Below are 16,046 nucleotides of genomic sequence, written 5' to 3' on the forward strand. Positions count from 1 at the left end.
AAATACATGATTTTACTCATATGTGGAGTTTAAGAAACCAAACAGATGAACATAGGGGAAGGGAAGGAAAAATAAGATAAAAACAGAGAGGGAGGCAATCATAAAACATTTAACTATAGAGAACAAACAGGGTTGCTGGAGGGGAGGTGGGTGAGGGGATGGAAAAAATGGGTGATGGGCATTAAGGAGGACACTTGTTGGGATGAGCACTAGGTGTTATATGCAACTGATGAATCACTAAATTCTACTCCTGAAACTAATACTACACTATATGTTAACTGACTCAAATTTAAATAATAATAAAAAAATAAAAACTTCCCCACAAAGAAAAGCACAGGACCAGATGGTTTCACTGTGAACTCTAACAAACATTTTTTTAAAAGATTTTTATTTATTTATTTTAGAGAGAGTGAGGAGGGGGAAGGGCAGTGGGAGAGGGAGAGAATCTCAAGCAGATTCCCTGCTGAACATGGAGCCTGATGTGGGGCTTAATTTCATGACCCTGAGATCATGACCTGAGCCGAAATCAAGAGTTGGATGCTTAAACAACTGAGCCACCCAGGCGCCCCTACCAAACTTTTTTTTTTTTAAGATTTTATTTATTTATTTTGACAGAGAGAGAGAGACACAGCGAGAGCGGGAACACAAGCAGGGGCAGTGGGAGAGGGAGAAGCAGGCTCCCCATGGAGCAGGGAGCCTGATGCGGGGCTCGATCCCAGGACCCTGGGATCATGACCTGAGCTGAAGGCAGACGCTTAATGACTGAGCCACCCAGGCGCCCCCCTACCCAACGTTTTAAAGAAGAAATTTATGCCAGTCCTTCTCAAAGTCTTTCAAAAAATTGAAAGAAGGGAACACTCCCAAACTCATTTTATGAGGTTAACATTATCCTGATACCCAAAAGCCAGATAAGGACACTACCAGAAAAGATAAATACAAATCAATACTGTTGAAAAATACAGATGCAAACATTCTCAACACAATACTAGCAAATGAAATTCAACAGCACATTAAAAGGATCATGAACCATGATAAAGTGGGATTTATCCCTGGGATGCAAGGATGGTTCAATATCCACAATTCAGTCAAACACCACATTGGTAGAATGAAAGATAAAAATAATATGATTTTCTCAATAGATGCAGAAAAAGCTTTTAACAAAATTCCACATCCTTTCATCATAAAAACTCTCAGCAAATTGTGTATAGAAGAAACATACCTCAGTATAATGAAGACCATATGCAACAAACCCACAGCTAACATCATACACAATGGTGAAAAGTTGAAAGCTTTCTTCCAAGATGAAGAACAAGACAAGGATGCCCACTCTTACCATGCCTATTCAACATAGTACTAAAAGTCCTAGTCAGAGAAAACAGGCAAAAAGAAAGAAAGAAGAAAGAAGAAGAAAGAAAGGAAGGAAGGAAGGAAGGAAGGAAGGAAGAAAAGGCATCCAAATCAGACAGGAAAGAGTAAAACTGTCTCTGTTTGCACATGACATGATCTTACATATAGAAAACCATAAGGGGCACCTGGGTGGCTCAGTTGGTTAAACAGCTGCCTTTGGCTCAGGCCAGAATCCCAGTGTCCTGAGTTGGAGCCCCGCATTGGGCTCCCTGCTCAGTGGGGAGTCTGCTTCTCCCTCTCCTTTTGCCCCTCCCCCACTCATGATCTCTCACTCTCTCTCTTTCTCAAATAAATGAACAAAATCTTAAAAAAAAAAAAGAAAACCCTAAGGAGTCCACCAAAAAACTGTTAAAACTAATAAACGAATTCAGTAAATTTGCAGAATACAAAATCAACATAAAAATATCATTTGTATTTAAATACATTAACAAGGAATTCTGTGATATAGAATTAAAGAAAATAATGCCATTTACAATAGCATTAAAATCAATAAAATTCTTAGAAATAAATTTAACCAAGGAGGTGAAAGATCTGTACAATGAAAACTATACAACACTGATGAAAGTTATTGAAAAAGACACAAATAAGTGGAAAGATATGTTCATGGATCAGAAACATTAATATTGTCAAAACGCCTATATTACTTAGCCATTATAGATTCAATGCAATCTCTATCAAAATACCGATGGCCCTTTTCACAAAAATAGAATAAACAATCCAAAAATGTGTATAAAACCACAAAAGAACCTGAATAGCCAAAGCAAGTTTGAGAAAGAACAAAGCTGGAGGCATCACACTTCCTGATTTCAAACTATACTACAAAGCTATAGTAACCAAAACAGTATAGTACTGGCATAAAAACGGACACATAGACCAACAGAACAGAATTGAGACACCCAAAATAAACCCATGCATGTATGGTCAACTAATATTTGACAAGAGAGTGAAAAATACCAATGAGGAAAAGTTAGTGTTTTCAATAAATTGTGGGAAAACTGGGGATTCACATGCAAAAGAATGAAATTGGGCCTCTATCTTATACCACTCACAAAATTAACTCAAAATGGATTAAAGATTTAGATATAAGACTGAAACCATAAAACTCTTATAAGAAAACACAAAGAAAAAGCTCCTTGACATTGGTCTTGACAACCAGTTTTTTAATATATTACCCAAGACACAAGCAATAGAAGCAACTGCAACTAAAAAGGTTTCTGAACAGTAAAATAATCAATAAAATGATAAGGCAACCTATAGAATGGGAGAAATTATTTGCAAACCTTATGTCAGATAAGAGGTTAATATCCAAAAAATATAAGAAACTCATAAAAGTCTATAGAAAAAAACCCAAATAATCTGATTAAAAATAGGCAGAGGACCTGAATAGACACTTTTCCAAAGAAGACATACAAATGGCCAACCACATGTAGAGGTACTCAATGTAACTAATCATCAGGGAAATGCTAATCAAAACTATAATGACAACCTATGGAATAGAAAAAAATATATTGCAAATGACATATCTGATAAAGGGTTAATATCCAAGATATATAAAGGACTCATAAAACTCAACACCCCAAAAAACAAATAATCCAATTAAAAAATGGGCAGAAGACATGAACAGACACCTCTCCAAACAAGACATGCAGATGGCAAACAGACACATGAAAAGATGTTCATCATCACTGATCATCAGGAAAATGCAAATCAAAACTACAGAGAAATATCACCTCACACCTGTCAGAATGGCTAAAATCAAGACAAGAAACAACAGGTATTGGTGAGGATGTGGAGAAAGGGGAACACTCTTGCACTGTTGGTGGGCATGCAAACTGGTGTGGCCATTGTGGAAAACAGTATGGAGGTTCCTCAAAAGTTAAAATAGAACCACCCTCTGATCCAGGAATCACACTACTGGGTATTTACCCAAAGAATACAAAACCCCTAATTTAAAGGGATACATGCACCCCTATGTTTATAGCAGCATTATTTATAATAGCCAAGATATGGAAGCAGCCCAAGTGTCCATCGATTGATGAATGGATAAAGAAGTGGTATAATACTGCAACGACATGGATAGAGCTGGAGAGTATAATGATAAATGAAGCAAGTGAGTCAGAGAAAAACAAATACCATATAATTTCACTCATATATGGAATTTAAGAAATAAACCAAGGGAAAATATAGAGAGATAGAGACAAACCAAGAAACAGAACTATAGAGAACAAACTGAGGGGAGGTGGGTAGGGAGATGAATGCAATAGGTGATGGGGATAAAGGAATGCACTTGTGATGACCACCAGGTGACTAAAATAACTTGAAAAAAAAAGTATAATGAGATATCACATCACATCTGTTAGAATGACTATCCCCCAAAACACAAGAGATATATGTTGGCTAAGATGTGGAGAAAAGGGAACTCTTGTGCACTGTTGGTGGGAATGTAAATTGATACAGTCACTACAGAAAATGATATAAAGATTCCTCAAAAAATTAAAGCTAGAACTATCATATATTCTAGCAACCCCACTGGTATACGTCAGAAGGAAATGATAATAGGATCTCAAGGAGATCTCTCTACTCCCATGTTTCTTTCAGCATTATTCACAATAGTCAAGACATGGAAACAACCTAAGTGTCCACTGATGGATGAATAAAGAAAATGTTATCTATCTATCATCTATCTATCATCTATCATCTATCAATCTAATGGAATGTTATTTAACCACAGAACAGTCATTTGTGATTTGAGGACATTATGCTAGGTAAAATAAGTCAGACAGAGAAAGACAAATATTGTATGATTTCACTTATGTGTGGAATCTAAAAAAAAAAGAAAGTCAAACTCATAGAAACAGAGTGAAATGGTGGTTTCCAGGGATTGGGTGGTAAGGGAAATGGAGGCGATGTTAACCAAAGTGTACAAACTTCCAGTTATAAGATGAATAAATTCTGGGGCTCTAATATACAGCACGGTGACTATAACAATTCTATATTATATACTTGAAAGTTACTAAGAGAGTGGATCTTAAATCACACACAATCACGCACAAAAAGTTGTAATTATGTGAGATAATGGATGAGTTAACTAATCTTACCGTTGTAACCATTTTGCAATATATATGAGTGTATCAAATCATCACATTGTACACCTTAAACTTACACAATGTTACATGTCAGTTATATCACAATAAACCTAGCAAAAAGGGAAAAAAAAGAACACAATTTACTTTTCTCTCTTGGTAGTTCTTTAAGAGGTTGAGATGATTAGTTAACCTTTGAATTAATACTTTGCACTATCCTGCTGCAGAAAGATGATGCTATGATGCTGTTTATATTACTAAAGAAAACTCTGACTTGTATAGGTTTTGAGTTTCTGAAGCTAGGAAACTTGGTATCTTTTCTTGCATCCAGGATAGTACTTTGCAAAAAAATGAATATTCAGTAAATATTTAAATTGAATGAATTTTTTTGCTGCTACAGGATTTTTCTGGTAAAAGTATACTTTCCTATAATGAATTCAGTACTAATAGTGAGGGCTATGTAAAGGTAAAGCAGAATATATTATATTATATTATGTTTGGTCCTTTGTAATGTTTATTTAAAATTGTATGTTTAGAGTAGCTTTGAAAAACAGTGTAATGATGGAATCCTCAGTGTAGAGGCAGCCCGGATATTAATTGGTGCAACCAAAACCTATTGCCCCATCCAAGGAAAGTAAGTATAATACTTCTTAAATTGTTATTTCCAAAATCAAATGGGTATATGGTAAAAAAAAAATCAAACTGAGAGTTAAATGTCCAGATTGATCAGTCTATTTCTCTCACCTATCTTCATCTATCTGTCTATCCATCCATATATCCATCTACTTCTTATTTTACTTGTTTACATTTTTTCCCACTGAAGGTTCATAACTTTGGTGTCAATAGGAGATTCTGGAGGAATATCTGACTATAGTGTAATTAAATAAGAGACTAGGGGAGCCATGAAAGAGAACCTATGTAATTTCATATACTATTATATTTATCTTTTCTTTGTATCATGTTTACTAAGTTACTGGATAAAGGTAGGTAGGGAAGCCTGGAGCCTGCCATTAGTCAGGTGGAGCAAGCCTTGAAGGAATTGACCCAACTGATGGACCTTGGCAGTGCAATTAAATTTGATAGGAAAAGTTCAAGTATCTTGGAGATATGTCTATATCTGGTCATAGTCCTGGCAAGCATTCATTAATGGATGATCCAAGACAAAGCTTGTGGGGGCAACAATGATAGGAAATCCTGCCAGGTGATAGTTAACATTTCAACAGTCTGGTAATCTATCTGGGAGATCTAATATCAGTTCCTAAAGTTTGGGAAGGGTAGGGCCTTCAGGGCCTTGGTGAGGCTGGAGCTAGGCGAGGCATGACAAAGGGGAGCTTGATTCTGAACCCCAAAGAATTGGTCTGGAGAAGCTTTAATTATGTTCTACCTCAAGTCAAGAATGGTTCCAGGGACAGAGGCAGCAGGGGTTTCCTGTACCTGACCGTGGGTGGGTAGGTGGATGGATACAGAGGCTCAGGACAGAGCATTTTTAATAAACTTTCCCTTTTTATATTACCCCAAAGTATAGCACTTTATTTTTATTTTAACATATATGTCTATTTTTCTCTGTTAGATTCATGAGTATTTATGATGTTTCAACTTATGTAAGAGCTAGAAGTTGGCTTATGAAGTTTAAAAACATGTTAGCTTTCTTGGAATATCATAAAGATAAGGCATCTCTTATTATGTATGGGTAGGTATTGTAAACCTTTAATAGCAATATACTTAATAATACGACCTTTTCCACATTGTCAACATTGAGTAAATTGATTTTCCTTATTAAAAAATTAACTAATATTATGGTCAACTCTTATTGATCAAGTGGTGAAGGAGCAGAGCACTTGCTTCTCTTCATTCTGTTTAAGCAACTTTGTTGATACCTCTATTAGAGAGTGGGTAGGAAGAAGAAACAGGACTGGTCATATTTGGACTCTTTAAGTGGCAATTGCCATGTCTTAGGGTCATATTACAAACTGGACTGCTTTCATATTCTTCTGGGTATAACATTGAGCAGGGGAGAGAAATATCAAACTCATGGCCTACATTTTCCTCTCAATTTCATCTGTGCCATGGGGTGATTCTGTTAATGTCCATAACTAGGAAAAATACAACATGGCCTTAATAATACCTGTAACCAATCTTCCAAAATATCACAAGATACAGATTTACTTAACTTGTGTAAACTCTTTGTTTTATCATAAGTTGTGAACTTAGAGCAGGAAGACAAGACAAGGTTTTTCTATTAACAAAAGATATAAAAATGAGAAATATCAGAAAAATTCATGCTACTAAATTTTGAGTGTTGACATACCTTTCATAACAAATCCTGATAATTTTTAAACTTTTTTCCATGTATTAAGTTTGAAGAGAAATAGAAGGAATTAAAACCCTAGGGTTTTGACATATATCTAGATAACTACTTTTTGTTAGGCTCTACTTAGGATGGATTGGAAAAATTTAAAAAATATATATGTCATGGTAATTCCTGAATAGAATATGTTTCCTGTTCTTACTTTTAAGTGATGCTGATATTTTTCTCTATATTTACTTGTTTCTTGCTTTTGATGAATGAATCTTTGCCTTGTTTCCTATGTACTATTAGACTTGATTTTAAAAAGTGCTCCCCATCCTGATATAGATTAATAAGAGCTATATTTTTATCTTTCTCCATGATGATTATGTACAGAAAGTATGCTTTAGGTTTCTGCTTATTTATTTTATATTTTTATACTCTTCTTCAAATTAATGATTTGTTAAAACAAATGTTGAACTTCAGATCTCAATTGTTATGTTTTTGAAGTGATCTAACATTTTATTGATCTCTTTTTTCCCCAGGAATAATAAATTTCTGCTTTTTGTATATCACGTGGTATTTTCAGAAGAATTTGAATATGCAGGACATGTTATAACAGTAATGTACATTTATCCTGTTATAATGCATCTATGGCCAATGGCAAGAGAGTTAAATGTGTCAGCACTTATATCAGTAAACAACTATTTTGTATTTTTATACATATTTCGATCAGCACTGAAGGTACTGTTTAAAATAAAATGTATCCAATGAAAAGAACAATTCAGATATCTTTGAATCTATTTCTGTCATATTGAAATAATTTGATACTAGAAGCCATTTGCTGTAATAGTTCATAGGATCCTGGAATTTTAGTAATCTTTTTTGAATTTTCTGAGTTTAATAATTTAATCAGTAGAATAGTCATGGTCTTGGATATCAAGTAAGATGAGTATCATAAAAGTGGAGAGAATCCCAATGACATGCAAGAGAAATGGAAATCCAGATGGAAAATACAAATGGTTGTTTCCCTCAAATACTCTCTATAATGGTGCAAAAAGCAAATAAGTGAATAAACCCAAATTGGTTTGCTAGGTTCTTGTCATGAGACCTAAATTAATTAATTATTTTTTTAGATTTTATTTATTTATTTGTCAGAGAGAGAGGGAGAGGGAGAACACAAGCAGGGGGAGTGGCAGGCAAGGGGAGAAGCAGGCTCCCTGCTGAGCAAGGAGGCTGATGTGGGACTCGATCCCAGGACCCTGGGATCATGACCTGAGCCGAAGGCAGACACTTAACTTACTGAGCCACCCAGGAGTCCCAAGAACTACTTTTTAGGATAAATACTTCGAAGATGATTTGTCAGCATTACTGTTTTCATACTTTATTATTAATAGTGTTGCAATGACTCTCTTTACTGTTATTTTTAACTGCTTGCTTTTGGCATTTCAATTTCATTATAGATTATATATATTTTGAATCAAATTATGATTTTGATGTTGGAGATTAAAAATATTTGTTTGGAACTCCAAATGAATAACTTAAAACTCAACTTTTGGATTACAACTCATTTGTAGTTGAGGACTGAATTGTTAATTTTGAAGACCCATCCCCTCCCCCATCACTGTATAGTGCTATGAAATAATGTACATTCTGTTTGTTTTCTAAATAGATAGTAATTTTGAAAAGGAAATATTTTCATCAATATTGGAATACTTTGGACTTTCTTATCGTGCTTCTTGGAATCATTGATATCTTTTGTATATACTTTGTCAAATTGAGACCAGACAACTTCGTCCTTATTCAGATTACAGTAATACTAGGATATTTCAGAATAATCAGGTTTATTCCTTTCATCAAGGTAAAACATCACACTTCTGAATATTCGGTTTTTTTTTTCTACACTGTTAAATGTGTTAAGAAACCTCATTATTTTGAAGGAAACAAGAGAAGGAGCTGTCTTTTCTGGAATGCTTTCTCTACAGGAGTCTGCCTGGTTCACCCTCTCACCTTCTTGCAGAGAATGCCTTCCCTGATCACCCTGTGTGGTCCCCCCACACATACCAGTTTCCCATCACATCTTCCTGACGCCCCCTCCCCGACCTGCTTCAGGTTTAGTTTTTCCTCATAGCACTTGATACCTTTGTACTGTACGTTGCATGTACTCTCCATGAGTTAGGGATTTTGTATTGGTCACTGATGTAACCTACGGCTCTAGAATGGTGCCTAGCATATAGTAAGTTCTTAATCAAATATTTGTTGAGTGAAAGAATGAAAATGTTGGTGCCACTTGAACCATGGTGACCCAGAAACAAGTTTTCTAGGCTTTAGTAAAATTTGCTCATAAAGGCCTAACTGTGCAGAAGCATGAAAATATTTTCTCTACAAGCCATTTTTATATAGCATACTGCCTATGGAACTTAATTTTGCTGTGTCCTTCAGTCTCTGTAGCAGCTACTATTCCTTCTCTCCATGCCTCTGGTTTTGATTCTGAAGGTAGATTTTCAGATTTCCAGTCTCAGCTCTTAAACTTCCTGTCTTTCTTTCCAAAGAAGTTGTCTTATATAAGCTTTTAACTTGGGAGCTTTAGATGATTTCATTTGCCACTCCATTTTTTTTGAGTTCTTTAATTCTTATTATGTCAAACAAGTTTATTGGTATGTGTTGAAGTTATGAAGGATTAATGTTAAAAAAAAAAAAACAACTGCTGAAAACTCTGGTGACAAAAGGGATTCATTAGAATCCTCCAACTATTCCCATTCTCCATGAAATTTAGTAGTCATCTTAAAGGCAGAATTCTTTGAATGCTCAGACTTGTACTTTTAGACTTTATTGTCTGTTCTTTCCTTGATTCTATATCATTGTTACCAAGCTTTGGTGTTCAAAAGCGTTACTATGCAGAGTTGTATACATAAACCCTGCTTTAAGGGGTAATTTTGATTATTTGTGATTTTTGCTTTACGAGCTTAGAGCCGAGTGTCTACATAAGGTACAACCCCACCATAGCACAAAGTACACTAGAAATCAGGATATGCAGCATGAGTCTAAGTCTTAAAATGGAAAGGAGAAGCTTCCTTAGGTAATCAGTTTTTATACAGAGATTGGATGCAGATGAAGGTAAAATGATTATTGTAGAAGTAATACTTTGTGAAATGTCTCTCTGAGGGAAGTACAGATTTAAAGATGTGTTATTGTGGAAGTCAACTCTATTCAGAGCGTGAACCAGTTGCTGCCTCTGTCCAGCACACTTTGACAAATCTCCATGAAGTATACTCAAGGAATTAATATAATCAGGATTAACTTTTTCTATTGAGCACTTACGATGTTCCAGGAACTGTGCAGAGCACTTTACATATATTATCTAATTAAATTATTGCAATAGCCCTGTGAAGTAGGTGTTACCACATATAAAGTCAGGTGCTCTAATAGCCTGCCTCAGTACAATGTGGCTTTCAAAAGAAGCCTATATTGGAGAACTTGGAGGAATATTGGAGATTTTTACCTTAGATCCTCTTAGGAACAGCTCAGGGGGTGTCAGTGCATTATGGAATAACACTTTGTAAAAATCCTCTTTACTATCTCTCCCTCTGGCCAAAGAGCATAAGAGCAGCTAAAAATCTCTTCTTTCTCTGCCCTTGTAATTCCTTTGCTATGATGTTATTTTGCTCTTCTCACCTTCCTCCTCTGTGACCTGGCTCCTCACCATCTACCCTGCATTCTGACCTGATTCTGTCTCTGTGATTGACTGTATTGGTTGTGAGGGGCTGCTCCGTTGGACTTCGGGTACTTAAGTATTACTACCCTCATTTTACAGATGAGGAGACAGAATCCTCAAGGTCACAAGTAACTTGCTCAAGTCATAGAACTGGTGAATAGGAGAGCTCGCACTTGAACCTCGGAGGGTTTATATTTAAAATCCCATTTTCTTTAGTCACGACACTGTCTTGCCTCAGCTTATGATTTGAGAAATTTAGAGCTAAGAAGTATCTGAGAATGTGCATTTCTAACAAGTCTCTGGGTAATGTCACTGCTCCCCAAGATGACACTTTGAGAACACCTGCCTTCAAGGGTGCTTTTCCTCATCAAATTTTCACACTTTTTTTCTCTTCATTGTTCCAGATAATAATCCCACTACTGATAAATATTGTAGATGTGCAGATCAAAAAGCGCCTCCGCTTGATGTATAGTATTACAAAAGGTTATGTCAAAAGTCAAGAGGATACCAAATTTTTAATAAAACAAATTTCCAGCCGAGAATCAATATATCAGGTGAGAGACAAGATTGGGAAAACAATCACTTGAGTGTAGTCATATCTTTTAAGACTACTTCTACTTGTATTTGATCCAACAGATAAATTGTGGCAAGTGAAGGGGCTTCAATTGCTTATTATGTTATAAGAGGTGCTGCAGAGGACAGTCTTTGCTCTTTAAATGTCAGATGTCTTTATCAAACTTGTTTATGATCTTCACAGAGGAAAATCTACCCTTCATTTTTTTTTTCTGGATGCAGACGAGAGATTCGTCTGCCTTTGTAACACTCTCTAAAGGGTAGGGCAAGTTGGAAAAGGCTTCGTGCAGGAATCAAAACTCACGAGTCTTCAATGAAAGGGTAGGTTTGAAGTGGAGAGAAAGAGAGAGGGAAAGAGAAGAAAGATTTGACGTTGAAAACTCGAAATGCTGGTGCTGAAGAATGGCTGAGTAGTAGTAGTATGTATGTATGTATGTATGTATGTATGTATGTATGTATGTATTTATTTATTTATCTATTTATTTGATCATTCAAGACCCTCCTTATTTCCAGGCAGCATGAAGTAGGTACCAAATGGGAGATGAGGATGTGAGCATACTAGGCACTCGAAGATGGAGTGAATCACCTCCTGACTTGGTTCCCTCATGCCAGGCTGTCCACCCAGGACCCTCTGCAAACTAGTAGAGTAATGTTTCAAGTTCCACATGTGACTTTCTGCTTAAGAATATTCAGTAGCGGGGCACCTGGGCAGCTCAGTTGCTTAAGCTGAGTCTTGATCTCAGGGTTGTGAGTTCAAGCCTGAGTTGGGCTCCATGCTGGATGTGGAGCCTACTTTAAAAAAAAGAAAAAAGAATATTCAGTGGCTCTGCATGGCCTGAAGGGTAAGGTCTTTGAATCCAAATATATATATGTAGAGAGGAGAGAACGCAGAAAAGATGGTAAGAGAATAATCATGCAGAATTTTACAACTTGAAAGTAATAAAATTCAAGAAGTAAAAGTATCCCTCCCTGCCCTCCACGCTATGGCTTCCCAGAGACAGCCCCAGAGTAACCATTCTTCTTTTTTTTTTTTTTAAAGATTTTATTTATTTGTCAGAGAGAGAGAGAGAGAGAGAGAGTGAGCATGGAACGCTGAGGGAAAAACAGGCTCCCTGCTGAGCAAGGAGCCTGATGTAGGACTCGATCCCAGGACCCTGGGATCAGGACCTGAGCTGAAGGCAGGCATCCCCATAGTAACTACTCTTGTGTTAATTCCTCTACTGTTTGCCATAATAATTTTAATAATGTGCACATGTATTTTATTCTTGATTTATTATCTCTAAACAGCCTTTATTTACTCTGCCATGAAGTACAAAGATACTAGAATATTGCTTTAGCCTTTTCTTTTTGTCCCCATCTTAAATTTTTGGAGCAATTATTTTTACAGAGAAAAGGTTTATAACATTTACATTTTATTATGTAATTATATTATGTCTTTATTCTTTTCAATAAATGACTCCATACATGGAAAACTAAAAAACAACCTTTACTTTGTTGTGATTATATATTATTCAGTGTAGAACCTATCATTTGATTCAACTCCTAACAAAAGAAATATGATCAGTATCATTAAACATCTACTACTTGAAAGAGACTCTTCTAAAGGAAACAGTCAAATGGATTAATTAAAAAAGTGTTTTTTAAACTATCTTCCTCTCTTCCTTTAGCTTATATTCTTCAGCCACCCTGTCTGGAGTCCCATGTGAGCCTCATTTTTGCTTTCCTTTTTATCATGCTAGATTATGCCCATAAGTAATTTTTTTCATAGGTGATGTATGGGCTAACACATGAAAAAATCTTTGTATTTTGCTCTCATAATTGATCTTTTCATTGTCCAAAACTATTTTCTTAAAGATACTGCCATCTGTCTTCAGCATTGATGATACAAGTCTGATTTTACTTGTGCTTTTGTAGGTGACTTTTTTCTCTCTGTGTTTAGAGGCTTATAGGATTTTCCTCCTTGGAGTTCTGAATTTTTACCAGAATGTGTCTAGGTGTGATTTAAAAAAAAAAATGGGGACATCTGGGTGGCTCAGTTGGTTAAGGGTCCAACTCTTAGTTTTGGCTCAGGTCATGATCTCAGGAGTGTGAGGTTGAGCCCCACCTCCAGCTCAGAGCTCATGGCGGAGTCTGCTTGAGGATTCTCTTATTCTGCCCCTCGCCCTACTCACATGCATGCATGGTTTAAAATAAATAAATAAATCTTAAAAAAATTATCGGGGTGTGTTGTTGGCTCAGCTGGTAGAGCATGGGACTCTTGTTCTTAGGGTCTTGGGTAGGAGACATAACTTAAAAAGTAAAAAAATAAAAAAAAAATTATCCCACACAGCACTTGTTGGAGCTTTCATAATCAGAAGATTGCCATATTTCTTCCATCACCTCTTTGATTATTCCCTCCCCTTCGTTTCTATTTTGCCATTTGCATCATTTTTTTTTATTATGTTATGTTTATCACCATTCATTACATCATTAGTTTTGGATGTAGTGTTCCATGATTCATTGTTTGTGCATAACACCAAGTGCTCCATGCAGAACGTGCCCTCTTTAATACCCATCACCAGGCTAACCCATCCCCCCCCTCCCCTCTAGAACCCTCAGTTTGTTTCTCAGAGTCCATAGTCTCTCATGGTTCGTCTCCCCCTCCGATTTCCCCCCCTTCATTTCTCCCTTCCTGCTATCTTCTTCTTCTTCTTTTTTTTTTTTTTAACATATAATGTATATTTGTTTCAGAGGTACAGGTCTGTGATTCAACAGTCTGAGACAATTCAGAGCGCTCACCATAGCACATACCCTCCCCAATGTCTATCACCTAGCTGCCCTATCCCTCCCACCCCCCATCACTCCAGCAACCCTCAGTTTGTTTCCTGAGATTAAGAATTCCTCATATGAGTGAGGTCATATGATACATATCTTTCTCTGATTGACTTATTTCGCTCAGCATAACACCCTCCAGTTCCATCCACGTTGTTGCAAATGGCAAGATTTCATTCTTTCAGCACCATTTTAAACAAATACTTGAATTTCTGGATTTAGTCCTTGTTTCAAGGTTTCTCATAACTTCCAAGTCTTACCTCTTTGCAGTGAGAACCCCCTCCCCTCAGCTTGATTTTCCATGTTCCGAATCCAGTTTGTAGCTGTGTTCATTCTGATATTCAGTCCATCTATTAAATTTTCTCTCCTCTTTTTTGACTGAACACTTTTTGATCTCCAAGTACTGTGATTGCTTCTTTTCATTGAAACTGGTTCCCCCCTACCTTTTTTTAAAACAAATGTGATATTCCCTTGACTCTCTTTATTTAAAAATTTTTTGTTTCCTGTATTAGTTCTGCTTCCTTGAGGTTCATTCTTCCACTTGTCACGTTTGGTTCTTGTCTTTCATCCTGTTTTAGCTGCCCCATGTTTGGTGACTTTTGCTTTTATTTTCAGATGTGTAGATGAGGGGTCCAAAGTGAACAGTATCAATAGCTAAAGGGCATTTTCTCAGCCCAAGTGAGACTCTTGATTTTTTATTTGTTTGTTTGTTTGTTTATTTATTTACTATGTTCAGTTAGCCAACATATAGTACATCATTAGAGACTCTTGATTTTTAATCTGACAATGAATTTAAATCCTGATTACTAAAGCCCAGATCTAATAATTGTGTGTGTATACACAAAATCAGGAATGGACTGAGGGTTATATCTTCTGCTTATTGTGCCTATTTTTTTGTGATGACTGTGAGTTACCTCAGGCCCTCAGACAAGAAAGAGAGGCTCTTTCCTTATTAAATCCAGGAGAGGGAAAGAGGCTGTGAAGATACCTACCCTAATGTTTTAATCTCTAAAATATACAAGAAGATATATTGTTAAATATCTTTAGAATTTAAAATTTTCTTTTTTAATCAGGGACCACTATAGGAAGAGGATAGCTGAATTTTAGCAAAGCATCTAACGTCTTTCATGACATCCTTATAGATAGGCTAGAGAACTATTCTCTGGATTTATCAAGGAAGTATCGATTATTGGATCAAATGTGCAACAGAATTCTATCTTGTTGATTTACTTTGAATATTAGAGAAGACAAAAGAAGCACAGAAAGTCTAGATGGAGCTATACTAGAAAGAAGATAGAGCTATTCATAGGAGAAAAGATTTCAGAAACTGGAAGAGGAGAGAAGAAAGCAGCAGTCAGTGGTGGGAGGTAATGTGTTTTGAGGAGTTTGGGGGAAGGCATTGACATGTGGGGGTGCTTGCCTCAAAGTGTAAGAGATGAAACAAATTCCCCTTTGGCATTTATAAAGGAGACTTCAGTAAAGATTTAAATGTTTTTTTTTTGAGATGTGTTTAGATCTCAAACTTGTGTTTTTTCTGAAAGTGACGTGGTTCAAAAACTGACCAGTGGCAGCTCACTTAGAGGAGTCACATGTATGCCCAGGCTTTAATGATTATGTTCCATGTGTGGGTAGGAGTCGATTCCTATGCTCTCTTGTGCAGGTCGTTCTGTAACATTGTTACGGAGTTGCTATCAGTGCAGTTTGGTTTGAAGGGGTCTTCACAGCTACCTATGCACCTGTGCGAGTGGGGAGGGGTCACGGTGTGTGGGTGCCGTGGGCAAGCCATTAATTTGGCACCTTCCCAATATTGATTTGGTGTTATCAAGTGAAAAGAAACAATGTAATAAATATTGTGTACCTCATTCTTATATTCAAGATGAGGGATTTATTACATGTGATTTTTCTAGACCAAAACAACAGCAAAAACCTAACTTTAGCTACTTAAACTTTAGATAACAAGCCAGTAGGGGAACCTGGGTCACTCAGTTGGTTAAGCATCACACTCTTGATTTTGGCTCAGGTCATGATCTCAAGGTCCTGGGATGGAGCCCCGCGTTGGGCTCTGTGCTCAGCGGGGAGTCTGCTGGAGATTCTCTCCCTCTCTCCCTCTGCTCATGCGTGTGCACACACTCTCTCTCTAAAATGGATAGGTAGATCTTTTTTTTAAAAG

The 16,046-nt window shown here is 36.5% G+C and overlaps 1 protein-coding gene across 1 annotated transcript in view; it reads left to right on the plus strand.

The window, feature by feature from the left end:
• SLC9C2 (solute carrier family 9 member C2 (putative)) overlaps window positions 1-16,046 on the plus strand; it is a 100,629-nt gene that overhangs the window by 53,680 nt on the left and 30,903 nt on the right. The window contains exons 13-17 of the mRNA XM_021682868.1: window positions 5,027-5,124; window positions 6,061-6,180; window positions 7,323-7,521; window positions 8,450-8,638; window positions 10,897-11,046. Coding sequence (XP_021538543.1) covers window positions 5,027-5,124; window positions 6,061-6,180; window positions 7,323-7,521; window positions 8,450-8,638; window positions 10,897-11,046 — 756 coding nt within the window. The remainder of the gene's footprint in view (window positions 1-5,026; window positions 5,125-6,060; window positions 6,181-7,322; window positions 7,522-8,449; window positions 8,639-10,896; window positions 11,047-16,046) is intronic.

Source organism: Neomonachus schauinslandi, chromosome 6 (genome assembly GCF_002201575.2).
Source record: "Neomonachus schauinslandi chromosome 6, ASM220157v2, whole genome shotgun sequence".
NCBI lineage: Eukaryota > Metazoa > Chordata > Mammalia > Carnivora > Phocidae > Neomonachus > Neomonachus schauinslandi.